Source organism: Talpa europaea (genome assembly GCF_964194135.1).
Source record: "Talpa europaea genome assembly, chromosome: 4".
Lineage (NCBI taxonomy): Eukaryota > Metazoa > Chordata > Mammalia > Eulipotyphla > Talpidae > Talpa > Talpa europaea.
Genome location: NC_140070.1, coordinates 142,425,619 through 142,453,510, shown reverse-complemented (window position 1 = coordinate 142,453,510; position 27,892 = coordinate 142,425,619). Strand labels below are relative to the sequence as shown.

Here is a 27,892-nt window from a genome sequence, read left to right as displayed (position 1 = left end):
AATTATTGTGCCCACTCCATGCTGACTAAGCAGCTAAAAATGGGTTTCAAAGCAAATGTGGGGCATTCAATATTTTTCACACTTTTTTTTAATACTAAAGATTCATTCTTTGTTCTATAAAAACACTTTGTGTTTAACCATGATTGGCAATCTCAGCACAAGAAAAATCCTGGCAAAATGAATGGAGTCAATTTCTTAATACCTTATTTTTATGAATAAAATATTTCAGAGATAGGATTCATAGAAAACAAACACTAAAGCTCAATTCAATTACAACTTAGCTTATCAAGAGTCATTACATTTTAAAAAATCCTGTTTAAACTTCTCGGTAAGAAAATCAAAGGTAACATTTCCATTTGTATTTATGGCACAGTCCTCAAGTCTGAGAAAAATACATTTTGGGGAACCAGAAAAGATTGCACAAAGGTTAGGGGCACCTGAAAAGCTCTTGGTGAAAAACACAGGTCCTCCAGGGTAATAAAAAAATATGTGCAGACTTAATTACAAATATTTACATTTTAAAACAATCAGGAGTTAGCTATTCAGCTGCTGAAAACCAGAGATTCGCAGCTATTTCAAAAAGTGTGGTGATGTGTCCACAGTACTCGGAGCCACACCTGGATGCATAGAATACAGTAAAGATCCTGGTTCTTCAGTCTTACTTACCCTATCTATAAAACAACATTGTTTACATTTTGAAAGCTGTACAATCAAAAGGATCGAGTAAATAAATTTTTATTATCTCACAGAAAATAGACTTTAAGTACTACTGATTTCACTCATTTGTTCAACAACTTGTCCTAAAATCTCATCAACTACGTCAACATCATAGTTCACTTGCTGAAGGTCGAGATCAGGTACAATCATGGCCAGCAGCTGTCCCACGTTAACTCGAAGAGATCGAAGTTTAAGGCTGCAAATAAAAACATGACACTAATTAGATCGGCATTATAATACAGCTTAACATTCACGTAAAATTTAAAATCTAAGTGAAGTGTAGATAAAATCTTCGATAATATATAGACTCAGGGCCTCCCTAGTGGCGCTAGGGGTTAAGACACAACCTACGAAGATAGCCGCAGCTACTGCAGTACGAGTTCAGTTCTATCTCCGGCCGGGGAGCTACCCACATGGCCATGGAGCTGACCCACATGGCACAGCAGACCTCTCCTGTCCCCTCAGCAGTGTATTTCAGTAGATCTGCCTGTTCTGCTCCCCACTCTAATCTCTGGCGAATCCTCTCACCCCCAATCCCACACCTCTGGCCTGTACCCCAGCTCTTGTATACATAAATAAATATCTCTAAAAAAAAAAAAAATGCAGAACTTCTTTGAACCTACAACGTACTGACGCTCACACCTAGCTACTGTATTACCAGGTAAAGGGAACAAACATGTTTGGTGCAAACACTGGGAAACTATGGATTCGATGACCATTATCTTTCCTTCCAAGTTTAAATGTACATATCTGAACTTCAAACACCTACAACCAAACAGTTGCTTTCATGTCAAAGACCACTGAAGCAGGGGTCTGCAAGGGGTTGTCTCAGCACACTATCAAGCTATTGGTAGCCAGTGAAGCACAAGCTCGAACCCTGGCAAGGATCTCTTTCTAAAAGATTTATTTATTTTTGCATACAAGAACTGGGGTGTGAGCCGGAGGTGTGGGGGGTGAGAGGATTCACCAGTAACAGAGAGGGGAGAACAGACAAATGTACTGAAATACACTGCTGAGGGGAGGAGCGGGCAAGACAGGAGAGGTCTGCTGCGCCATGTGGGTCACCTCCCTGGCCAGAGACAGAGCTCCTGCTGCAGGGGCTAGAGACAGCCCGATAGTACTGAGAGTAACCTCCTGCACTCCAATGTTTATATGTACTGCTCGATTCAATTTCCATAACAGATTTAATGAAATTCTTTAAAAACTTAAGCTAAAAAACAATGTCTAGTGAGGACAGTAGAGCATTTCCCATCGCCAGTACCTTCAGGTCTCAGTTTGTAACATATTAGCAGGTAGAATATTATAAACCCTCGCTCTTAATGACTGCTTGTGAATGCAAGTCATCAACATGTCAGTGTCATTCACTCTCCCATCAGCAAAAGCAAAAATCAAAATAGAGCCACTAGCACACTTTATATCTTACTGATAGGGTAATCATTAAGTTTTCTGATTTTCCCAGAAAAACTCCTTCTTAATAGTCACCTGTACTCTGGCAATTCTCAGTAATTTTGTGATTTCCTAAAAGTGAAGACTGGGAAGGCACACAGAGAAACAAAGAGCAAAACATAAAGAAATGGTGCCGAGTACAAAGGTAAAGAAATGAAGATGAAAACTTAAGTTTCCTGTAATAGTTTCTTGTCTTCAAGTCATGCCAAATTCACCCCATTTTTCAATATCTGGCTCCATTTTCACATTTCCCCAAAAAGCATTCCAAACCACCTTGACCAACCTAGTGTTTTGTTCTTCCAAATTCCTGTTTCACTGAAGCCATCCCTAAACCAGAGCTCCCTGAGGGAACAACAGCGGAATGTACTTCTCTATTTCCTGCCTGTCATGTCAGGATCACTGCAGATAATGACGTCTTTTGATAGAACAACAGCTATTTCATGTGTGCCAGCAAATAAGTGTCACAGGAGCCAGAACTGCAGCCCCAGGGAAATGCGTCATGTAATATTACCTTTCCCCATCAGCAAAATTTACAGACTCCTCAACATTACTTGAAGTTGACACATCTGGTCCTATCTGTTGATTTGTCGATTTTAATTGTTCAATTTCAGTTTTCAGTTCCTCACACTTTGAACGGATTTGCGATTTTTCCATCTCCAATAATTCAACCTACAAAAAAATTAATTTTATAACTCCAAAACTAAAAAATACTAATGTCAAAGTTCAAATTTAAGGTAATAATTGTGATTAAAATGGCTGACCATCAAGACAAAAGAGCAACCAAACCAAAAAAATCCCCAATAGCCAAATATAAATAAAACTTCACTTGCTTTGAGGTCTACCTTTTTACATCTTTTGACACCGAAGAATATAAAATGTTAACTATCACTTGAATAAAACCAAGTGGTATTTAAAAACTGAAAACCCGGGACAAACGCCTAAATTATGGTGACATCCAATAGCTTTCATTTCTTGCACAATCACCTGCTATAAGTTATAATAGTTTACTTAGGCTGATTTTTAGATATTTTGCTATCTAGTTCATGAGCCAATGCATCAAGATCAATATCTGAATAAAAGCAGTTCCATCAACAAAATTGCCAAGAATAGAGACCTTACTATCATTAACAAACTCTTTTAGCAGGAAAACTCCTTTCAAGTACCCCATGAATACATAAGACTTTTTAAAAAGAAAAACCTCCCCAAATTTGAAGCGGGGGCATATGGAGGGAGAGGCCACTTCTGGTCGCCTGACATCTAGGTTCTCCTCCTCCTTCCTCTGTGAAAGAACCCCTGAATTAAGACCAATTTCCCCGGGCTCCCATGAGCCAACTGACTAATTTCCAACAGATGAACACAAGAACTTTCAGAAACTACACCCCCCTTTCTTGCTGTTTGGAATGTAGGGCAAGCGATGGCTGGACCTGAACCACCATCGCAGGACACAACTACACGTTGAGAAGCAAAGCAACGATGAGGGAGCCCGCATCTCTGATACATGGGCATTTGTTTTATGTCACCTGCACATGAAACTACTCGCAACTAACGCGAGGTCTACCTATGAAGTAAGAATGCCATTCCTACTCGTACGGGGCTTACAACTGGATGTACTGTCTCCACTAGCGTGAGTAACCGAGTGTCTCAACAGGGCTGGCACTGATATTTTAAGCCGGACATCCCTTCCTTGCACGGCAATGCCCTGTGCAATGCAGAACATTCACCAAATCTGGTCACTGCCCATCAAATACGCATCTTCTAAGACATTTTAACAACCAAAAATTGTGCCTAGATGCCCATAAGTTTCAATATGCCCCCAGGAAGACCACTCTCCCTCTGAAAAGCAGTTGAGTAATACACAGTGAGTAGGAAATATTAGGCAAACTTTGTCCAGTCTGTGGAAATGCCCCAGACTGCCATGGCCATACTGAAGATGGAACTCACCTCGTGTTTATACCGGTCCCGCTCAACAGTGCATTTGTCCAGCTGTCTAAACACGTCATCCAGCTGTACAACCATTTCATCCATTTCACTTTTACTCTCGCTGCTGGAACACTGACTGCACTCAGCCTTCACATGCTGCAAAGCACTGCACTGCTTTTTCAGCTTCTCTATTTCTTCCAAAGCTTGCTGATACTGCGACACTATGTGGTCTGTGCTTTCAGATTTGCCATTAATACTTTCGAGTAAAAACACAGCATCGGTTTCAGTAGACTGGTGGCAAGTTTCCTTCTTCACAAATTTGTCGTTCATGTCTGCTATTTTCTGTTGTAACACTTTGATTTGATCAGTAAACACCTGACACTGTCTTTCATAATTTTCTTTTTCTTGGGTAACTAGAAGTAGCTCACTTTTCAGTTCGTTTAACTGGCAGTCACCCCCAGATTTATCAAAGGTTTCCTTGGCCTCGTGTGTCTTCACCTCAGCTTCTCCACAGGACGGCAGGACAGACGCATGGTTCCTTGCATCGATCTCATCTTCAACAGTCTCTTCCTTTTTAACAACTAAACTCGGTACTTCAGTCTGGGTGGCTGCAGTTGTCCCCTGATCACACCTGGAGGCCGAGGTGCCCACTGAACTGGTCTGGCCACGGGGTTCGTTATCAGACCCCGGCTCGACCACAATACCACTTTGCTCCACTTGACTCTGTTCTGCTTTCACTTCAACATCATGATCTATCGCAGGCTTGGGAGTACTGTTTTCTTCTAAGATGATGACATCTTCATCATCATCATCTTCTTCCTTATAAGTTGAATTTTCAAATGCTTGATTACTCAATCTCCGATTCTTTGCATTCAAAATTGAGGAACGAATAGGAAGTCTTCGTTTTAGGCTAGAAAATATTTTACACATAAAATATGCAATTGTAAGCTATGGACAAAATAGTCAAACTTGAAGTGACCTATCTTGAAATTCAAAGAAATCTTTGCTTTTTTAAAAAATGGTATTGCTATACTATAATGTTATTTCAGTAAAATATACATTACATAAAAAATTTGACTTCCACCTTCAGAAGCACCAAATGCTTCAAAATTCTGAGACTGGGAGCGTGGGGAGTTCATCATTTCATTGGGAATTCCCTATTGTTTTTGATACCAGGCTAGTTCCTACTTGTCCTCCTCAAGACTTAGTTCAGACACTACCTTTCCAGACTCTGGCACCAGGAACTTGAGAATAAAGACTGTAAAAACTTTTAGTGAAAAATTCCTTTATACTCTTCTTCAATTTGATGTTAGTCACGTAAAAAAAAAAATCCATTACTTTTTGTCTTATATATTATAGATTTTACTTTTTTTAACTTTGGTGCCATCTTTAAAAAAAAAAAAGCCAAAAAATACTGAGACTTGTTTAAAAAAAAATTACACAAGTTCTTAATTAAGTAGCAAACCAGCCCAAAAGAGTCCCCAAAATGCATGCTATAAAAATCAAACTACTTTAGAATATGCCCTCCTTGAATATATGTACATATAAAGGCAGTTATTTCTAATCTTTTCTGAGGTCAAAAGTTCCCAAAAAATTTGACGAAGGCTACTAAATCTTTCAGAAAATCTGGTCCACTATCCCCAAGAAGCTTGTTTCAATGTTTCCTTCAATAACAAACATCAGATGGAGCCAGTCTGGGCTACCAGCTTTCTGAGAGCACGCTCTTCATCACTGGTGTCCACTGCAGTACCCTGGAACAGGCCACTAATACTCGCAGAATTTCAGGAACCAACGCAATATCGCCTCATCACAAAGCCTTCCCTGTCCATCCCCGTCAAAAGGGCTAACTATTCAATTCACATATCACTCAGACTTTTTCTTCTTCATCCACTCACCCAAAACACACAACAAAGGCACTGTCTTTAAATACCAAAGCAGTGCTAAGGGTGAGACTAAGAACTCAGAGGCCAAACACTTGACATCAGTGTTTACTGTTAATTGCTTCATGTTTATCTTTGAGTTCTGATCATCTTAACAGTAATTTTCATACTATACAGAATTTCAAAGAAGTGATAACCTGATCAAATTCCACAATGAATACAATTAATAGTTTAAAAATTTATTTCAGGAGGCATAAATGAAAGGTGGGATTTATATAATAAAAGCAGAGTAACTTGTACCTAAGACTTCTACATGCATGTAAACCAGTTTCCTAGAACTGCATTACTGCCCCAGAAGTGCCAACTAAAAGCTGTTTATTATTCATTCCCCAAATGGAAAAACCCATTTTAGCCACTTACCTGTTGTTCTCAGGTTCAGACTGGGAGGAAACTCGATGATTATTTATAAGTCTTGTTGTGTAAGTACTTGGTGTTTCTGAAGGGTGTCCTCTTGGAACACTTTCCTTCAAAGGCAAAAAGCTTTGACTTGACATAGGGGTTGTTCGAAATTGGTCAATATTAATCTGTTGGAGGATTAAAAAAGCCCGATCTAGTTTAATAATTTTAATGTGACATGCCAAACACAGCTATTATTTTCCCTGCAATCAGTAAACACTGAGCACTACTATCAATTCATACATTCCTATGCTATACCCGGGAGCAACAAACAGGTCAGTGAGCCACGTCCAGTCTACAAGTGAGGACCTGTGGTGAGAGCCCAAGACTGGGCTTACTTTTTTAAAAAAAGATTTTATTTTTTGGGCCTCCCCTGGTGGCGCAGCGGTTGAGCGCTGGGCTGTGAAGCTGCCTGCAGCCTCTGCAGCGCCGGTTTGATCCCCGGCTGCTCCCCGGCCACCTGAGGGAGGGTCCCACATGGCGCGCAGACCTCTCCTGCCGCCCGCTGCTCCCCTCAGCAGTGTACTTCGGTCCTTCTGCCTGCTCTGCTCCCCGCTCTGGCTCTGGTGAATTCTCTCACCCACCCGCGCTTCTGACTATACCCAGTGCTTGTATAAATAAATAAATAAAATTAAAAAAAATTAAAAAAAAAAAAGATTTTATTTTTTATCTATTTATGCATACAAGAGCTGGGATACAGGCCACAGCAGGGGGTGGTCAGAAGATTCACCAGAGACAGAGGGATCTACTGAAATACACTGCTGAGAGGAGTAGGGGGAGACAGGAGAGGTCTGCTGCGCCATGTGGGTTAGCTCCCTAGCCAGGGATTGAATTCTTGCCGCAATAGTTACTGATCAGAATGGTGAGACTTTTGGGCCTCCCCAGTGGCGCAGCGGTTGAGCGCCGGGTTGCAAAGCTGCCAGTGGCCTCTGCAGCGCCAGTTCAATCCCCGGCTGCTCCCTGGCCACTGGAGGAGGGTCCCACATGGCGCACAGACCTCTCCTGCTGCCCGTTACTCCCCTCAGCAGTGTACTTCAGTCCTTCTGCCTGCTCTGCTCCCCGCTCTGGCTCTGGTGAATTCTCTCACCCTCCCGCGCTTCTGACTGTACCCAGTGCATGTATAAATAAATAAATAAATCTTAAAAAAAAAAGAATGGTGAGACTTTAACCCCCACCAGGGAGGCCCTACGTTTACATTTAAAAGTATAAACAAAACAAAATAAACTAACAAAGGCTATGCAGCAGAAACCGTATGTTGCCCCCAAAATCTCAAATATTTACTAACCAGAGGCCTCCCTGGTGGCACAAGAGGTTAAGCATCAGCACTATGAAGCAATCTGCAACCACTGCAGATAGAGTTTGATCCCCAGCCAGGGAGCTGACCTACATGGCACAGCAGACCTCTCCTGACTTGCCTGCTGCTCCCCTCAGCAGCGTATTTCAGTCATTCCGCCTGTTCTGCTCCCCACTCTGTCTCTGGTGAATCCTCTCACCCCCTGTACCACTGGCCTACATCCCAGCTTTTATATGCATAAATAGATCTTAAAAAAAAAAATTTACTGGGGGGCCTCCCTGGTGGTGCAGCAGTTGAATGCTGGGCTGCGAAGCTGCCTGCAGCCTCTGCAGTGCCAGTTCGATCCCTGGCCGCCAGGCGAGGGTCCCACATGGTGCGCAGACCTCTCCTGCCGCCTGCTGCTCCCCTCAGCAGTGTATTTTGTCAGTCTGTCTGTTTTGTTCCCCGCTCTGTCTCTGGTGAATCCTCTCACCCACCACTGCCCCCCCCCAACACCTCTGGCCTGTACCCCAGCTCTTGTAGACATAATAAATAAATCTTTAAAAAAATTTACTAATCAGCCTTTATCAGAAAGATCTGCTGATCCTGAACTATATAAAGGACTAATTAAGATATAATAAAAACTTAGTTTTTCTAAGAGAAAGCAATTGAAGATAACAAAGGCACTGTCTTTAAATACCAAAGGAAGTCCACTGTTCTTTTTTCCCCAGTTCTGCTCTCACCACAGGTCCTTAGCTATTATGCAAGAAAACACCTCCATGTAGTTATAAACAAACACATGCATCTGGAGCAGACCAGAACTTCTTATACAAGAAGCACAATTACCCAGTCAGGAAGACAAATACTTCCTTCTCTCTGGACCACACAGCTCTGGTCCAGGTGAGCACTGGGACAAGGCCCCCGGAGTGCACTGTGCATTTTTCCTTGACTGCCTAACTGACTGTAAGATTCTTTTTTAAAACATTTGTTTTTATTTATCAATGCACACAAGAACTGGGGTGTAGAACAGGGGGTGAGAGGATTCACCAGAGACAGAGTGAAGAGCAGAACAGGCGGATCAACTGAAATATACTAAGGGGAGCAGTGGGGAGACAGGAGGGGTCTGCTGCACCATGTGAGTCAGTTCCCTAGCCAAGGATCGAACTCAGGCTGCAGTTGCTGGTGATAGCTTGAAACGCTGAGAGTTTAACCCCTGTGCCACCAGGGAGGCCCGTGACTGTAAGATTCTTAAAAGAATAGCTGCCTTTCCTCAGAAGATGCCCAAATAAAGGGTAAAATCAAAGAGAATAAATGAAGCTGGTGGGGTCAGAAGTCAGGGTTGAGAAGGAGGGACAGGAGAGAGGGACTGTAAACTTAGTGAACAAGATCACTTCATGAGTGGAACTTCTAAGCTTGAACTTGCAGTTGCTAAACTAACCACTATCCAACATAGCAGGTGCTCAAATAAGGAGATTTTTTACTCATAGTCTTTAGTTAAAACATTGGTGAGAGAAAAAAACCCAGTCCACGTTAACAGAATGTAAGGACCTAATTTTGTTAGACATCATTTGCATAAAGCTGCAGTTTCCAAAAACTTATAAAAGATGTTAAGTGAGAAGTTGCTGTCCAATACATGGCTATAAAGTGAAAGGTTTAATTACCCGAGGGATCACTTCCGGTTGTCTGATCCTTAATTTTTCCTTGTCTCTTTAAAGAAAAAAAAAGATAAAAAATGAACATATTTATATTTGCTTCATTATTCCTTTTCAATCCCATTTTCCCATGACATACCTGCCATTTCACAACTCAGCACACCAACCTCTGCTTTTTCTGCATCAGCAGCAGCAGTAAGCGTTACGCTCCACCTTTCACCTCAATAAACCCCTAATGTCTGCCTGAAGCTTCCCATCCTCAAAGGCACTATTCTCAGACCTTTGAACTGGGAATCACACAGGTTTCCAACTTGTTTCCTTACTTACAGTCCTGCTGCTGGATTTATTTTTAAAAACCATGCACTACAAATCAATACCATCTGGAAGATTCTCAGTGAACTCGGCCTGCTGTGTGCAGTAATTAGCATCCACTTCTCCATGGCTGACAATCATTACACATCTTATTTATCCCGCATCCATTTTCCATTATGCCCTTTCACATGTGTATTCTAGTCAAGCTCAATATATCCCTGTTCCCTGTATATTTCCATCCTATGCATCTTTCAAGGCTGTAACAAAAATGTCCCTCCTGAGTTTTCCACTTCAGCCCTCTCCATTTCCACGCAAAGTAATCTCTCCTTCTGGGCTTTATGGACTGTGCCTTTGGTGATGCACATGAACTTCTAATTGGTAATGGACACAAGTCTTAGACTACAAGTTCATGAAGGGCAGTATTCAATTCACTTATGACTCTTCTGTGTGTGGTCCCAAAAGACAATTACTCATTTGGCAGAGTCTTATAGCTAGAAGAACACTAAGTATCGGGCGAAAAAACAGCAGGCACCCCCGTACAAACTTTAAAAACAAAATAAAACTTGATGGTATGCATTCCATACCATAAATCCTTTTTTTTTTTGGGTCATAATCTTCCTATGGGTTGTAACTTGGAGAAGCGTTAACTAACACTGAATACCCATCCTGTTCACTGTTCACAATCTGGGCATTATTTGCCCACCACACAGTAATAGAACACTCACTTCTTTTTGTAGGTTTTTTCATAAGTGGGATGCACCAAATCTTCATCTTCAGGTTCTTCTGGAACATCACAATTTCTAGTCAAAAAATCACATGGAAATAAATGTCACCAGCGCCTGCTCATATATCCTGAACAGTACTTTCTGCCTTTCCAAAAAGGGCACTACCAACTAGATGGTACCTGAACTGTGGGTCAGGGTTATTGAAGCAATACCATTTTTCTGGAAGTTGATCTATCCCATCTGGTAACTTTCGCCACTTTAGACAGGAATCACATTGAACCCATGTCTGATCAGGACTTTTCCTGTTAACAAAATAACAAAGCGTTAGCATGGAAAGTTGGAACTAAGCATCTCATCAGATTTTTTTTATATAATTTGTATCACAAAATGCTTCCTATTATTTAATCCTATCCCTGAAAACTTTTGTTGAGCAATTTAAGTTTTAAAAACCATTTGGTTAACTTCAAAGGTTAACAGTGATAGACCCATTTAAAACAAAGTATTTTATAGAGCATGCCATTAAATTTGTTCTGGTAGCAAAAACTGAAATTATTATAAATGCCTTGCTCTGCAATTTATACTGTCAGCATATGCAATGTCAAATCTAGTATCTTTTATTTTCTTAATCATAGAAAATAGATGAGTTGTATTACTGTAATTTAAGCCAATTTAATTTTATTAAATATAATCTCTATTATATAGCATATCTCTCAGTAACTAAAATTTGTGTTTTTGGTTTATAAAATGCTGTTATCTTCTTACCTTTGAGAATTAGTGACCCTATTAACAGTTTATGTAGAATCATTTTCCTAAGACTTTACTTGAACGCCAATAACTTTTTAAATCAGTTAAAAAAAAAAGATGTATAGGGCCTCCCCTATACATCTGGCACAGCGGTTGAGCGCTGGGTTGCGAGGCTGCCTGCAGCCTCTGTAGCGCCAGTTCGATCCCCAGCCCTCGGCGAGGGTCCCACAAAAAAACAAAGAAATAAAACAACAACAACAAAAAAACCAAATGTGTAAAATTTCAAACAATTCAGACATTCACAAAATAAATACAGATTTATATCTTCAATTATGACTGCCAATTTTAAAAATCCTGGCAATAGTTTTTTATGATTACAGAAGTCTGCATGTATATATGTATACTTTAACAAACAGTACAATGCCGGATCTGCCATCTTCAAGGAATCACTAGTCATCTTCAACACAAGGCAAGGAGAGAGGCACCCGCCCTATGTTTCCATGCCTTTTAGAAAAAGTGGAGTTGTTCGTCGGCCCACATCCACAAGAATCCAAAAGAAAGGTGATATTGTGGATGCCAAAGGATGGGCACTATTCACAAAGGAAGACCCCACAAATGTTACCATGACAACACAGGAGTATCTACAATGTTACCCAGCATGCAGTTGGCATTGTTGTAAACAAGTCAAAGGCAAAATTCTTGCCAAGAGAATTAATATTGTGTTCAGCATATGAAGCACTCTAAGAGCTGAGATCATTTCCTGAAATGTGTCAAAGAAAATGATCAGAAAAAAATGAAGTCAAAGCAAAGGTACTTGGGTTCCACTGAAGTGCCAGCCTGATCCCTCCAAAGACCCTCTCTGTGTAAGAACCCATGGAAAGAGCCTGAGCTGCTAGAACCCATTCCCTATGAAGTCATGGCTGATAGGGGTGGAAAAAATAAAGCCCTCGGACTATTAAAAAAAATACAATGGGAAATTCATTCCCTGACATGCATCTCTTAATTTTTCATCCTATATCCTGGACACCTTTCTATCAGTAGTTACTATTCATTCAGCATTGTTACTACATGCTATGTGTTACTGAGTACTTGTCAGGCATCATTTAATTCTTGTAACTCTAAAACTCTAAAAGTTAAGTGTTATTAATGTTCCTATTTTACACATGCAAAAATGGAAGTTTATAAAAGGCTAACTTTAGTAGTGAACTTAATGTAGTACATGCAGAAGTCTATAATGATGCACATCTGAAACACATATAACATGAGATGTTACTTCAATAAACTCTAAGTTCAAAAATATGTGCATGTAGGCCTCCCTGGTGGCACAAGGGGTTAAGCACAGCACTGTGAAGCTATCCGAAGCTACTGCAGCACGGCACATGTTCGATCCCCAGCCGGCCAGGGAGCTGAGCCACATGGCGCAGCAGACCTCTCCTGTCTCCCCACTGCTCCCCACAGCAGTGTATTTCAGTCAGTCTGCCTGTTCTGTTCCCCGCTCTTCTCTGGGTGAAATCCTCTCACCCCCCCCAACACCTCTGGCCTGTACCCCAGTTTTCGTATGCATAAATAAATAAATCTTTTTAAAAAAATGATTTAACATGAAACATATAGGTATGTAAATGCTATTTCACTACAACATTTGGGATTTCTAAACATAAAGAAATCAAAACTATAATTCTGATTTACTTTAATCACTGTAAATTCCAGTGATTAGAGAGATGAAAATTTTTCTTATATTATTAGTTAACATAATTACAATTCCAGGGCCAAGCCTGGGCAGCAATCAAATCACTAGCTGCAGATACAAAGCACATTATTAGCGCTCAAACTTTAGGTTATATAATTAATCATGGTGCTTATTAAAATGCAAATTGTCCTATATTATCTAAAGAAATTCTGATTTCCTAGGTCCAGGTAGAATTCATGAATGTACATTTCAGAAAACTCTGATTCAATTGATCTATACTTTGATAATCACTTGACAGACAAACTCTAGTAGTTTCAAGTGGTGAGAATATTTGTCTCTGTTCTTTTTTGGCAAATGACCACAGTTCAATTTGGAATAGTTCTTGGAACAACTGCTATGGATTACATAAATTACTCAGTTTCCCAAAATTAGATAAAAACTTGACAAATTCAGGGAGAAAGGTCATAACAGGGAAGGGAAGAACACAGAGTATGGTGATGGTTCATGGGTGCTGCGGTGGTAGGAGAATTATTGGGACTATACCTAAGAGGAGAAATCAAATATTATACAAAAATGAACAATGATATAAAAAATAAAAATAAATAAATAGCAGTATCACCAAAAAAACCCAAAAAAACCATTTCATGAATCTTTTGTGCGTATTGTATCTACACACACACACACACACACACACACACTCATTCATTTTACAGTGTGTTCATTCAAGTTGTAGAATTTATTCCTTACTATGGGTTAGTCAAAAGTTTGTAAACACCTTTACAATCATAATACCCTCTAATATCACATCTTGATATCAGGAGGGGTTGATGCATTTTTAATGTACTTACTGTATATCTTCAACTGGCAAACTGAGAGGATATTCTGAATTTTTCTTCACTTTCATCTCATTCCAGTAATCGTTCAGCTTTTCCCCAAGCGCTGCTATTGTAAGCCTTGAACAAGTAAATTATAAAATCAATCCAAGAAAAAAAAAATAAAAATTAAATGGCTGTCAGAACAACAGCAGTAACAACCTAGTAAAGGTCCCATGGATACTGTGGGGGAGGGCAGGGATAGCACAACTGTGGAGAGGGGGTGGGGGGGTTTGGATGACTCCAAAGTCACAGTTAACAAGGCAGATTTAAAGACATGATGACACTCAGTAAGGATGGACAACAGAACCAGGAGATCTAGGAAGTAATACACGAAGCGCTAGCACCACTTTGGATACTCTGTTACAAAGTGTGTAAACCAATTACTGGAAGAACCATAGACTCAAATTTCAACTCTAAGCTTCAGTTCAAATTAGAACTCAAATTTATGGTTTATAAAAGCTACCATCACCAGCAAAATAGCTTCTGCCCCACAATTGAGGCTTCCACTTCTCCCACACTAAGAAATTAATAAAAAGCATGGACCTCCCTGGTGGCACAACAGGTTGAGACACAACCTATGAAGCTGTCCACAAGTTCGATCCCCAGCCAGGCACAGCAGACCTCTCCTGACTTGCCCAATGCTCCCCTCAGCAGCGTATTTCAGTCAGTCTGCCTGTTCTGCTCCCTACTCCATCTCTGGTGAACCCTCTCACCCCTCCACGCTTCTGGTCTGCACCCCAGCTATTATATGCATAAATATTTTTTAAAAAATAAATCAATAAAAAGCAAATGGATGGGATCTATTGAGATAAATAAAACTAAGCCCACAACAATGAGTTAAGCATCTACTGTGCCAGGAACTGTGTTCACAAGATAAAGTCAGTGTAACATTCTAAATTTAAAATAAAGCTTTTTAAAAACCAAGACTTCACGGGCCTCCCAGGTGGCGCAGCGGTTGAGCGCTGGGTTGCGAAGCTGCCTGCGGTCTCTGTGGTGCCGGTTCGATCCCCAGCTGCTCCCCGGCCACCTGAGGAGGGTCCCACATGGCGCGCAGACCTCTCCTGCCTCCCGCTGCTCCCCTCAGCAGTGTACTTCGGTCCTTCTGCCTTCTCTGCTCCCCACTATGGCTCTGGTGAATTCTCTCACCCTCCCGCGCTTCTGACTGTACCCAGTGCATGTATAAACAAACAAAGAAACAAATAAAAAAAAAAAAAAACATGCCTCTATAAAAAAAAAAATTAAAAAAAAAAAATAAAAACCAAGACTTCAGGACACCCTACTGAATGGCAGAAAATATTCACACACTATACACATCTGACAAGGATTGACATCAAATATCTACAAAGAACTCATACAATTCAACGAAAAGAAAATAACCCAATCATAAAATGGGCAGAAGAGCTAAACAGGAACTTCTCCAAAGAAGACAGGCACATGAAACATTGTTCATTACCATTTATCATCAGGAAAATACAAATCAAAACCACAATGAGATACCACCCCACATGGGTAAAAATGACCCACATCAAAAAGATCACAAACCAATGCTGGAGATGGTGGGGAATGACACTTGTGGTGGGACTGCAGACTGTTACAGCTCCTATTGGAAAGCAGTATGGAGGTTTCTCAAAAAATTAAAAATGGATCTGCCATAAGACCCAGCAATCCCACTCCTAAGTATCTACAAAAACTCTAATTCAAAAGGAAACTTGCACTGCCGCCATGTACTGAAGCATTATTTACAATGGCCAAGCTATGGAAAGAACTTAAGTGCCCAAAACAGATGAGTGAATAAAGTGTGGTATACATACAAAATGGAATATTACTCTGCAATCAAAAAAGATGCCATCTGGGCCTCCCTGGTGGCACAAGGGGTTAAGACGCAAACTATGAAGCAGTCTGCAGCCACTGTAGCATGAGTTCGATTCCTGGCCAGGGAGCTGACCCACATGGTACAGCAGACCTCTCCTGACTCCCTGCTGCTCCCCTCAGCAGTGTATTTCAGTTGATCCGCCTGTTATGTTCCCCACTCTGTCTGTGGTGAATCCTTTCATCTCCCCATACCTCTGGCCTGTACCCCAGTTCTTGTATGCATAAATAAAAAAATCTTAAAAAAAAAAAAAAGATGCCATTTGTGGCAACATGACTAGAGCTGGAAGGGATTATACTAAGTAAAATAAGGCAGAAGGAGAGAGATAAATGCCAGGTGGTGTCACTTATATGTGGAATATAGAGAAAACAAAGGATCAGAGACACACTTTAAAACCAGCCCCTGAAAGCTGACCACAGAACTGAGGTCTCCCCAGGGGAAGCAGGAATGGAAGAGAGGCGAGAATTGGGTAGAGAGAACACACTAGACTATGGTGGAGGGCTATGGATATGGTGGGTGCATTAATGTGCACTACACCTGAAGGTGGAGATATTATACTTCCAATATACTAACAGTGATAGAAGCCAATGGTACTTCAATTAAAAAAAATTTAATAAAAATGAACAAAAAATAATTATAGATCTGCACAGTGGGGTATGGAATTGATATCATTTGGTCTTATTATCAGGAAAAAAGAAGACGCTAAAAGGTCTTAGTTCAGAACTTGCCAAATTAATGTCAAAGGTACCTTTTTCGAGAATGTCATCTTCTGACAATTATACAAAAAACATAGCTATTCCTATACATGTAACCTTAAAGCTTAAGTGAGCAAATCAATTACCATTAAAAGCTCTCAGAACTTTCTGTATACTTAGCATTGTCATCTACAGAAAACATTTTATTCCTTCTTCCCAACCCTTGTAACTTTCATTTTTTTTTTTTTTTAAGATTTATTTTTTATTTATTTATGCATACAAGACCTGGGGTGTAGACCAGAGGTGAGGGGGGAGGGGGGGTGAGAGGATTCACCAGAGACAGAGTGGGGAACAGAACAGGCAGATCTACTGAAATGCATTGCTGAGGGGAGCAGCGGGGAGACAGGAGAGGTCTGCTACACCATGTGGGTCAGCTCCATGGCCGGGAATGAACTCATGCTGCAGTAGCTGGAGATAGCCTCACAACGCTAAGACTTTAACCCCTGCACCACCAGGGAAGCCCATAATTTTCATTTCTTTTTCGTACCTATTATCCTGGTTATTTCCTCAAGATGAACAGTGAATAGCTGATCCTATTTCATTCTTCCTCTTAACTTGAAACTTTAAATAATTTCCCATTACAGAATGATAGCTGCTGTTTCTGTAAATACTCCTTCACTATACTATGTCCTTTGATTAATAGTTTTGTACACATTCCTTTTTTCTTTTTTAAATAAATTTTATTTTTATATTCCCCATATAATTGCAACCCCCTTATTTTGTTATTTTTTTTTAAAGATTTTTTTTTTTTTTAATAGAGGCATGTTTTATTTATTTATTTATTTGTTTGTTTGTTTTGTTTATACATGCACCGGGTACAGTCAGAAGCGCGGGAGGGTGAGAGAATTCACCAGAGCCAGAGCGGGGAGCAGAACAGGCAGAAGGACCGAAGTACACTGCTGAGGGGAGCAGCGGGCGGCAGAGGTCTGCGCGCCATGTGGGACCCTCCTCCGGTGGCCGGGGAGCAGCCGGGGATCGAACCGGCGCCGCAGAGGCCGCGAACAGCTTCGCAACCCAGAGCTCAACCGCTGCGCCACCAGGGAGGCCCGCAACCCCCTTATTTTGACCCCAATATCTCCCCTCCCCACCCCTCACCCCCCCATTCCTTTTTACTTGAATCACAAATCAATGTTACAATTTATCAAGTGCTTTGATCATATGAAAAGAACCTCAAGATTTTTCTTTTCTAAAAATCAACATGATGAAGTACACTGATCTTTTAAATATTAAAACCACCTCTGCCAACTTAGAATACAGTCTACTTTGTTTGAATGCATTACCCTTTTTTTCATGTCACTGGCTGGTACTTCCAGTTATTTTAATTAGATTTTTATATCTTGATCAAAAGATTGACATAAACTTTCATTCTTGTAAGATATTCAAGAGTTCACTACCAAAACTATGCAGCCTCATAAAACCTTTAAAGGGGTTGTGTAAGAATGGTGCCAGTTCTTCCTTAAATATTCAAATTTAAAATGTGGGAACTGTTCTGAAAAGTGCTTTGCCTCCAAAGGAATGTATGCACACCATCTAAAATGGTGTAAAGTTGTCCATGCTATCCCGTTGGTGTCTCTCTGTTTGTAGATCTGTAGGAATGCCCTCCTTTTCATTTCTGATATTTATCATTTCCATTTTCTTCTTTTCCCCCTTGCTTATAGGATCTCACCAGTTGCTTATAGGATCCATTACTCGAGTAAATCTCATCAGTAAACAGACTCTGGGCTATCTGATTGAGCCAGTTACTAATTTGTCATCTCTCAGCACCCACTCAATATTCTTTGCTCAATTCTGTGAAAGCTTGAGCCTGAATTATTTATCCTTTGTCAGTCTGAGGAATTTAAAGTAGGTTAATGGGACAATAAACCTGAAAGGTGACAGCAGTTGAGACACTCGTCCTTCAGGTACTGGTGCTCTATTGTTCACCTCTGGCTGAGCCCAGTGGCCTCCCAGCAGAGCTTCAGTTGTGCTTCGGCCATCTGCTGTCCAGCAGCCCATGACCACCAGCAAGAGACAGTTCCAGTGTGGCCATAGCCTTGGGCAAAAACATGTCTCCTCTACAGAACAGCCACACCCCACTAACAACAGTAGGCCTCATCTACAGACCAGCACTAGTCTGTTTCTTGCCATGGCAGGTAGCTAGTTCCTGGGTTTATTGCGACCTCTACAAAAATATCTGAACCTCCAATTTCAGGAATGGGGTGAGGGGAGCCCTCTCCTAGCTACTTTATTGTCTACTCTCTTTCAATGAAGAAGTAACAGCTGCCCTTTGTATATGCTGACTCTGGATATCCACTCTCTCGTTTTACCCTTGCAGAAATCACCTCCTACAATTCTAGTTAACCACTCCTTTTATTAAATTATCCCTGTTTAGGGGGCCTTCCTGGTGGCACAAGGGGTTGAGTCTCAGCACTATGAAGCTATCAGCAGCCACTGCAGCACAAGTTTGATACCCAGGCAGGGAGCTAATCACATGGCACGGCAGACCTCTCCTGTCTCACGTGCTGCTCCCCTCAGCAGTGTATTTCAGTAGATCTGCCTGTTTTGCTCCCCACTCTGTTTCTGGTGACTCCTCTCACCTTCCCTTCAACCATCTCTGGCCTGTACCCAGCTCTTGTATGCATAAATCTTTTTTTTAAAAGATATTCATAAATAAATCTTTTTTTTTAATAGATTTATTTATTCATGCATACAAGAACCGGGGTACATGCCAGATGCACGGGAGGGTAAGAGGATTCACCAGAGACAGAGCGGGGAGCAGAACAGGCAGACTGACTGAAATACACTGCTGAAGGGAGCAGTGGGCAAGACAGGAGAGGTCTGCCACGTCATGTGGGATTCTCACCGGCCAGGATCACACCGGCGCTGCAGAGGCTGCGGACAGCTTCACAGTGCTGCACTCAAACGCCTGCGCCACCAGGGTAGGTCCTAAAATAAATATTTAAAAAAAAAATTATCCCTGTTTAAGTAACAGATTTGAACTCTGAATGATACACTGATTTTCTCTGTTGTGTATGTTTCCTAATTCTCTGATTTTGCTCTTATATTTGCTCATTTAATTTTCTATTTCATTTGCTTTTTTGAGGAAGGGATTTAAGTTTTCACACATATTTATACAACGTTGGCCTTCTATTTCATACTATATGTTCATTAGGACAACTGTTTGTGCTTCTTAATAATAGGTAAAATTGATGGTCACGTTTATTCTAAGGCTTCTATCTACTCCTAAAGATAACTGAGTATTTCGGGGCCTCCCTGGTAGCACAGGGGTTAAAGTTTCAGCACTATCAAGCTATCGCCAGCCACTGTGGCATGAGTTCAATCCCAGCCAGGGAGCTGACACACATGGCGCAGCAGACCTCTCCTGTCTTGCCCAGTGCTCCCCTCAACAATGTATTTCAGTAGATCTGCCTGTTCATTGTGTCTCCAGTGAATCCTCTCAACACCCCCTCCTTACACCTCTGGCCTATACCCCAGCTCTTATATGCATAAATAAATAAATAAAATAAATCCTTAAAAAAAAAAAGATAACTGAGTAGTTCTAAGGTACATATAACTATATTTTCTTGAAGTTCCTAACTAAGCACAGAGTGTCAGGATTTTATGTTTTTTTTTTTAAGATTTATTTATTTATTTATGCATTTATACAAGCACTGGGTACAGTCAGAAGCACAGGAGGGTGAGAGAATTCACCAAGCCGGAGCAGGGAACAGAATGGGCAGACTGACGAAACACACTGCTGAGGGGAGCAGCGGGCGGCAGGAGAGGTCTGCGCGCCATGTGGGACACTCGCCCGGTGGTCGGGAATTGAACCGGTGCTGCAGAGGCTGCGGGCAGCCCCGCAACCCAGCACTCAACCGCCGCGCCACGGGGGAGGCCCAGGATTTTATGATTATACCAAAAATGATACCAAGAAAGCAAGAACAAGTTGTGTCTTGAAGAACCTTAGAAAGACCCAGCCGGTAAAGACAGGGGACATTATATTCTACTTGTGATGGAGCCAAAACTGTGAGGGACAGTCGTCCTAATGAGCATATATTATGGAACAGAAGGTGTAAAAATACATGTTGTTTTTTTTTTTTTTTACAATCCTCTAACCTACCTATTATCTATATGACAGAAAGACTATTCAGCTTAGAAAAATGTTAGGAAAATATTCAAATAGACTGTAAAAAGGTAGCAATTTAAATAGGTAACATACCTGTACTCATTAGTGTAGTCGAAATCTTGTTTATTGTGAGTTGGGTGTAGGAAATTACACTCTATAATTCCAACTACTCCTACACCCATGTTGTTTGCCTGAAAAAATGAAATTGGAGTTTTAAAAGTCTAAGACATGATGCTTGAAGTAATTACTCTTACACAGAGGTTTTTATAATTTGTATGAAACATTTTCCTGTACTTTATTTCACATGATTCTCAAGAGCTTTAGATTAAATTAAAAAGCACTTTAAATTAAATTAAAAAGATGATTTACTTTTCTGGAAGTTAATTCCTACACATATAATATTCTTTCCTTAAAACCATTTCCACCGCTGTCAGATAGCTGTTTAGGCAATTATCACTACCCTCAATTTTATATAAATAAAATCCTACCTCTACTGGAATGCAGTTTCTTAGTAGAAACCACAACTAACTCATTTATATAACCATAGTGACTAGCAAAGGCTCTGGCACATAATGTTCCTTAAGTTTAATAGTTAAAAATCAAAGCTGTTTACTCAGTTACTCAGGTAATTGAATAAAAACCTAGGTCATTTAAAGTTTTTTTTTTTTAAACCCTCTGGTTAATATGTTTAATTCAAAATATGTCATATTACTATTATCACTTGTGTATTTTGTTCAGTTTACTTCTAAATACTGAGAATAAAATATATAACTTATAAAAGGAATATTTTCATAAACACATCCATCGATAAAAACAACACATCTAATCATAATCCTGCTCTATTAAAAACCATCAATTGTTCCTCCTCTGATACCATTTTCAAACCACAGTCACTTAAATTTGTAGTTTCTGTTCAACTTTTTCCAGCCTCATCTTTCTGCTTCTTTCCTATTAGTCTACTCCCCATGTACTGTACAGTCCAGCACAAGGAATTCCTCCCTGGACGCAGCCATTCCTTCAGAGGCCCCTTCCCCTTCTTTGCCCATCTTCTTCCCTGGACAGACCTGACAGCCTTCCAACACACTGATGTCAGCTGAGACTTTTCCTGGTTACCACTTTCTCCAAGAAGCCTTTAAGAATGTACATCCCCCCAAAACTGACCTCTGAGAATATGCTCTTTTATCACCTTTTTCCACTGAGCATCCATCTAGCACAGCAAATCATACTGGGTATCTGACACCTATTTAATAAATGCTTGCTGAATCCATAAAATGCAAATACTAGGTGCACTCCATTATCTGGTAAAGAATACAATAAAAGTTGGCTACAATAAAAGCCAATTTTTACAAGGTCAAGTCTAACCAGAAATTATACACCATGCAAATTCAACTGAAGTGGGAAGTGGGCTATATCTTAAATCAGATTCATAACTGATTATAAAAAACGACACTTTACAAATACCAGATGGTTTCACTTATAGAAAGAATACAGGAGAAGCAAATAAGGAATCAGGAAAAAATAGTACTAACAATAAACAAAAAAACCAAAATTAACAGGCAACTATAAATCAGAGCCATTCTGCAGGGGAGGGGGAGGAGAGTGCGGGGGACTACGGTGATGGTGCATGGCTGAACTAGCAATAGGAATTTTATGGGGACTCCACCCGAGAGGAAAAAAAGCAAACATTGTACAAAAATGAACAATGTAAAATACATATAGATAGATAAATTTAATTAAAAAAATTACATTCCAGAACAGATGTTTCTTTTAAACCCCAAAGCACTTGAGAAAAAAAGGCTATTACTAAAAATGCATTTCCAATTACCAGTGACACTCAGTAACTTTAATTATAGAATACTTCTGGTAAACACTGCTTTTCTAACTGTAATGAAAATCAACATTTTAAATCAAAGTTACTTATACTTCATATCAAGGTTGTCAGATTTGGGGGTTTATTTTCTGGCTGAAATTAGTAATGGCAAAGATAGGCCCAACAACTCACTGCTGGAAAAATGCTGTATTCTGGGCTCATACCATGTAAACTACGCAAAATGTTATTAACCCCAGTTGAATGAAATTCAAGATAAACCCACATTATTCTAGTGTGTAGAGCTTGCATAATTCCACAAGAACTACAGAATAAGATGATAGAAAATGAAATAAACTGGAAAACAAATATGCCTAGACTCAAAATCTTTAACGAAGCTGATTTTCTGAACTGATCACTGAATTATTAACATACACACATCAAAAAAACTTTTCTATGATGACATGTAAATGACAGATTGACATGGTGAGAAACAACCAACAAATGCAGCCCTTTAGGGAGGTTATTTTATATATATAAGAATTAACTCAAGAAAAGTAAATCACCATCAAATACTGTTTTTCAGATAATTTGAGTCGGCCACCTTCATTGCAGCATGAAATGATCACAAGTTCAAATACAAAAGCAGTCAAAAGAACAGTACCTGTGTCTGACTGAGATCCACACTTACTGTCAGGCAATAACAACAGGCAAGTTACTTAACAACAAGCAAGTGATTTAACTTATTAGTCCTAAAGTTCTCATCTATGAAATAGAAATAAGATATTCTGTCCCCCCATTGAATATTTAGGATCAAAAAGAGAAAACAGTGTTTTAAGTTAAAATGCCATGCCAGTGTTATTAAAATCATAATTAATTAAATATTAATTAAAATCATGACTTTTAAAAGTCATTAGACAAAAAGCACAGTGAAACTGTCATATGTGACCCAACAACACATGATTCTAACTTTCATAAAAGATAGCCATTGTCATATATACAGCTTACCCTTAACTGACATCCAACTTTTTCATAAGCTTTGATGAGTCTATTTTTGTGATACATCATTATCCCATAATGATCTTTATTTCTGCAGTTGAATCCAAAGGTAATCCTCACTGTTTTAGTCTTCAAAAGTTAAGGAAAATTCTGAATACATCACCTCAATCCCTTCAAATCATCCTTTCCATTTCTTAGTTACTGAGTCAAAAAATGCATTAAAAAGGGCCTCCCTGGTGATGCAAGATGCAACCTATGAAGCTATTTGCAGCCACTGCCGCACAAGTTTGATCCCCAGCCAGGGAGCTACCCACATGGTACAGCAGACCTCTCCTGACTCGCCCACTGCTCCCCTCAGCAGTGTATTTAGGTTGATTTGCCTGTTCTGTTCCCCACTCTGTCTCTGGCGAATCCTCTCACCACCCCATATCTCTGGGCTGTACCCCAGTTCTTGTATGCATAAATAAATAAATCTTGGGCCTCCCCGGTGGCGCAGAGGTTGAGCGCTGGGTTGCGAAGCTGCCCGCGGCCTCTGTGGTGCCGGTTCGATCCCCAGCTGCTCCCCGGCCACCGGAGGAGGGTCCCGCATGGCGCGCAGACCTCTCCTGCCGCCCGCTGCTCCCCTCAGCAGTGTACTTCGGTCCTTCTGCCTGCTCTGCTCCCCGCTCTGGCTCTGGTGAATTCTCTCACCCTCCCGCGCTTCTGACTGTACCCAGTGCATGTATAAACAAACAAACAAACAAACAAACAAATAAAACAGGACTCTATTAAAAAAAATTTATAAAAATAAATAAATAAATAAATAAATGAATCTTTAAAAAATGCATTAAAAATAGCAAAGGCAGAGAGGATTAGAATTCATGCTGGGATAAAAGGAGAAAGGAGGAGGTAGACACACTTGACATATCTCTATATGGCATCAAGAAAAGGAAAGTAAAGGATACTAAAAATTTTGGTCGATAAACATCACGTTCAATGTAGGCAAGACTCTTCGAAACTAGTTGTGTTTTCACTTTCTGTCCACGTAAGATGATCTGCATTCTTGGCTTTAGATATAATATACTGCAGTAAGCCTGCAAAGACACACAACAATAGCTGTCCTTTCCAAGTAATTATCTACAAATTGTTCAACATTAATCATGGATTTAAAAACTACCACCTCATTTTGATAAAAGACCCATCAACTTTTCAATAAAATATGGACTATAATGTTATATTAGTTAATACCGGATTACTTTTTCTCAAAAATAAACTGACACTCTAGTCAATAAAAATGATTTGAAGAAAACAATCTATTGACCTCTATAGATGTTGATGTGTTCAGAGGAAAAAGTTATAAAACAGCATTTGCGGTAGGCTCTCATTGTAATTTTTTTAAAAAGATGTACATATGTATAAGAAAGGACCATATTTCCTAACTCTTCTATCAAGCACATAACTGCTATTAAAACTTATAAGCAACAATAAACTAAATTAAGGCAAAAAAAAAAAAACCTAGCAAAATCTAATACAAATAAAATGATTACCATAAGCTTGAAAGGGAAATGTTTAAACAAGGCACCAATACTCAAGACACAATTAACACTTTTCAAAACTGAGCTGTGCCGATCAGCAGACACCTAAGCGTGCTTCAACAGATGGAAGTTTAAATATCCACAATCTTGACGAGACTTTATGCCCTGAAACATTTTAAAAGATGCTTTTCTTTACCTGACTTCAAGCTATCAAAAAACTCTGAAAGAAATGAATATGTGGGTTCAACACCAAAGAAAAATTTGAATATTTTTTTCGTGACTCCTAATTTTAAAATTAGTGACAAGCTTGCTATCAATTTATAAATTCATTAATGATATTTCAGAACATTTTACTTGGTCGTATACTAAAACCACATCATCTGTTCAAGCTGCTTGTTTCATACTTGAGTAAAATTTCCTTAACACATGGGTATATATCAAGGAATACCAACAACTGACATTGTAATTGCTAGGGTTTCAGAAAAGTTATAGGGTAAATTTGTAAATGACAAATGGATCCTCAGCGTGGAGTTAGAGTAATTTTAGCTCAAGAAGTAAAAAGAAAAGTTAGTATTAGGTGCCTTATCATAGTGACTGGCTTAATAGTCTCGTATTATATCAACATTGTTAACAAGAAGATAATAACTTCAATTTCAATGTTAAAAACATACCCATTTCTAAGGCCATATCTCAGTTTTATCAGAAAATGATGTTAGCAAACATTATCTATATAGCCTATATTTAATTTATTGCTTTAGGATGTCAATTAAGGTTACTATATGTATAGGCATGTGTGTGGTTTCTAGAATATTTGAAATTAAAGAAGACACTCTAATATGGTATTTTTGGCTGAATAAATCGCTCTGGAGGATAGGGAATATACTGACTCTAGTATCCCCAATTCAAAGTCATTTAGCCACATACTGAAAGAACTATAAGTGCCATCAGACTGGATGACATCACAAAGAAAAAACTACCACCGTGTTTGTGAAAAGCTGAGGAAGTTGATTCATGTTGGAGACACCTGCATTTAGAGATAACTGGCAGCATGCACGACACAGAGCACAGTGATCCACAATGGAGGGTCACAGTGGCTGACATAATTTTCATTATTTGGTATTTTTATCTCATTTCAACAGAGAGCGAATACATACCCTCAGGGAATAGTCACTCTCAGGGGCAATCTGGTCTATCCTTTCCTGCTTCTTGTAGCCTTTCTTCCCTGTTGTCTCATCTAAATCTTCAGGAATTCTGATGTCATATTTATCTTTATCAAAATCAAACTCTGTTGCATTTTTGGAGCTGTAAAAATTTTTTGAAAGAAGCAAATTTTAACATCACAGCAAGATAAGCAAATACCATTAATTACCAAAACACACTTGCTAGGCATCATGGCGGGTAAGGGACAAGGGAAAGAAAGAAAAGCAATCCAGGAAGAGGCAGAGAAAGTGTATCCACTCACACGGTGCTGGTGGGAATGTGAAATGGCAGTGGCAGAGTCACTGGAAAAACACTCTAGCAATTTCTTGAAAATCTAAACATGCAACTACCACATGACCTAACAATTATACTTCCAGGCATTTATCCTAAAAAAGTAAGGACTGGGCCTCCCTGGTGGCGCAAGGGATTAAGTCTCAGCACATGAAGCTATCTGCAGTGACGGTAGCAAGAGTTCAATCCCAGGCCAGGGAGCTGACCCACATGGCACAGCAGACTTCTCCTGTCTTGCCTGCTGCTCCCTTCAGCGGCATATTTCCCCGGTCTGCCTGTTCTGCTCCCCACTCTGTCTCTGGTGAATCCTCTCACCCCACCCCAGCCCCCCGCACTTGTATGCATAAATAAAAATCTAAAAAAAAAAAAAAAAGTTTGTAGCTTTATTTTTAATAGCCATGAACTGTATACAACCCAGGTATCCTTTAAGAGGTAAGTGGGTGTATACACACTGTGGCCTGTGCATTCAATGCAATGCTACTCAACACAGAAAAGGAAACAAACTACTTGACACATCCAAGAGCCTGGAGGACTCTCCAGAGAATTAGGCTGAATGAAAAAAGTCAATCCCCAGAGGTTTCACACTGTATGATTCCAATTATATAACATTTTCAAATGACAAAGCTACAGAAATGGAGGTGTGGTGGTAGAGGCTGCAGGGATTAGGGAAGCGGGGCGATGGATATAAAAGGGGTGACATGAGGGATACTGTGGTGATGAAAACATCCCGCGTCAGGAAGCAGGAATGCCAGCAGCAACAGCTCTTTTTACTGTGTTCCATTGGGAGGAACTCGGTAAAGGCCCCCAAGCTCTACTACTACTTATAAGTGCACATGATTCTGTAAGAATCTCAAAAACAAAAAGAGAAATTGGGGGGAAATGGAAAGGGTCAGGAAGCTAAGCAAGAAAATAAAAAGGGAACTCAAAAGAGGTCAAAAAAAGCACAAATAGGCCTCCCCCGTGGCGCAGCGGTTGAGCGCTGGGTTGCGAGGCTGCCCGCAGCCTCTGCGGCGCCGGTTCGATCCCCGGCTGCTCCCCGGCCACCGGAGGAGGGTCCCACATGGCGCGCAGACCTCTCCTGCCGCCCGCTGCTCCCCTCAGCAGTGTGCTTCGGTCCTTCTGCCTGCTCTGCTCCCCGCTCTGGCTCTGGTGAATTCTCTCACCCTCCCACGCCTCTGACTATACCCAGTGCTTGTATAAACAAAAACAAACAAACAAACAAACAAACAAATAAAAACATGCCTCTATTAAAAAAAAAAAAGCACAAATATTTCAGGCTTAGCCCTATTTGTGCTTTATTGGTGTGATTCACTATGTCTGATCTCTCAATATTATACACTCATCATCATTTTTAAAGCTTTCACTCACAAGTGATTTTTATCCTCATAAGGACAAAGGACTAAAAATGTTTAGCAACACATGAATTTCATCTATATTCCTTTTCTTAGCAGGTGCTAGTTCATGCTTAGTTTAAATAATGGAGACAAGATTCCTGGAGCTTACGCTGGGGCCTGCTAGCTGGGCTTTTATCTTCGCCTTTCTTTTTTTGGCAAGTTTTTTGAGAAGAGGTAAATAACAGAGGGAAAGTAGTGGGTTAAAAGGGAGTGGATGGCAGGGCTAATATATTTATTTTCAATAATATGAAATTATCTCAAAGTGGCCTC

The 27,892-nt window shown here is 40.1% G+C and overlaps 1 protein-coding gene across 1 annotated transcript in view; it reads right to left on the bottom strand.

Annotated features, from left to right (window-relative positions):
* Positions 1-759: 759 nt before the first annotated feature.
* Positions 760-27,892, bottom strand: part of MORC3 (MORC family CW-type zinc finger 3) — a gene marked incomplete at both ends in the record, with an annotated part of 41,901 nt that continues 14,768 nt past the window's right edge. The window contains 12 exons of the mRNA XM_084231005.1: positions 760-913; positions 2,675-2,832; positions 4,105-4,993; positions 6,384-6,547; positions 9,354-9,399; positions 10,382-10,456; positions 10,561-10,683; positions 13,661-13,765; positions 20,511-20,608; positions 23,233-23,352; positions 24,168-24,296; positions 25,892-26,039. Coding sequence (XP_084087131.1) covers positions 760-913; positions 2,675-2,832; positions 4,105-4,993; positions 6,384-6,547; positions 9,354-9,399; positions 10,382-10,456; positions 10,561-10,683; positions 13,661-13,765; positions 20,511-20,608; positions 23,233-23,352; positions 24,168-24,296; positions 25,892-26,039 — 2,209 coding nt within the window. The remainder of the gene's footprint in view (positions 914-2,674; positions 2,833-4,104; positions 4,994-6,383; positions 6,548-9,353; positions 9,400-10,381; positions 10,457-10,560; positions 10,684-13,660; positions 13,766-20,510; positions 20,609-23,232; positions 23,353-24,167; positions 24,297-25,891; positions 26,040-27,892) is intronic.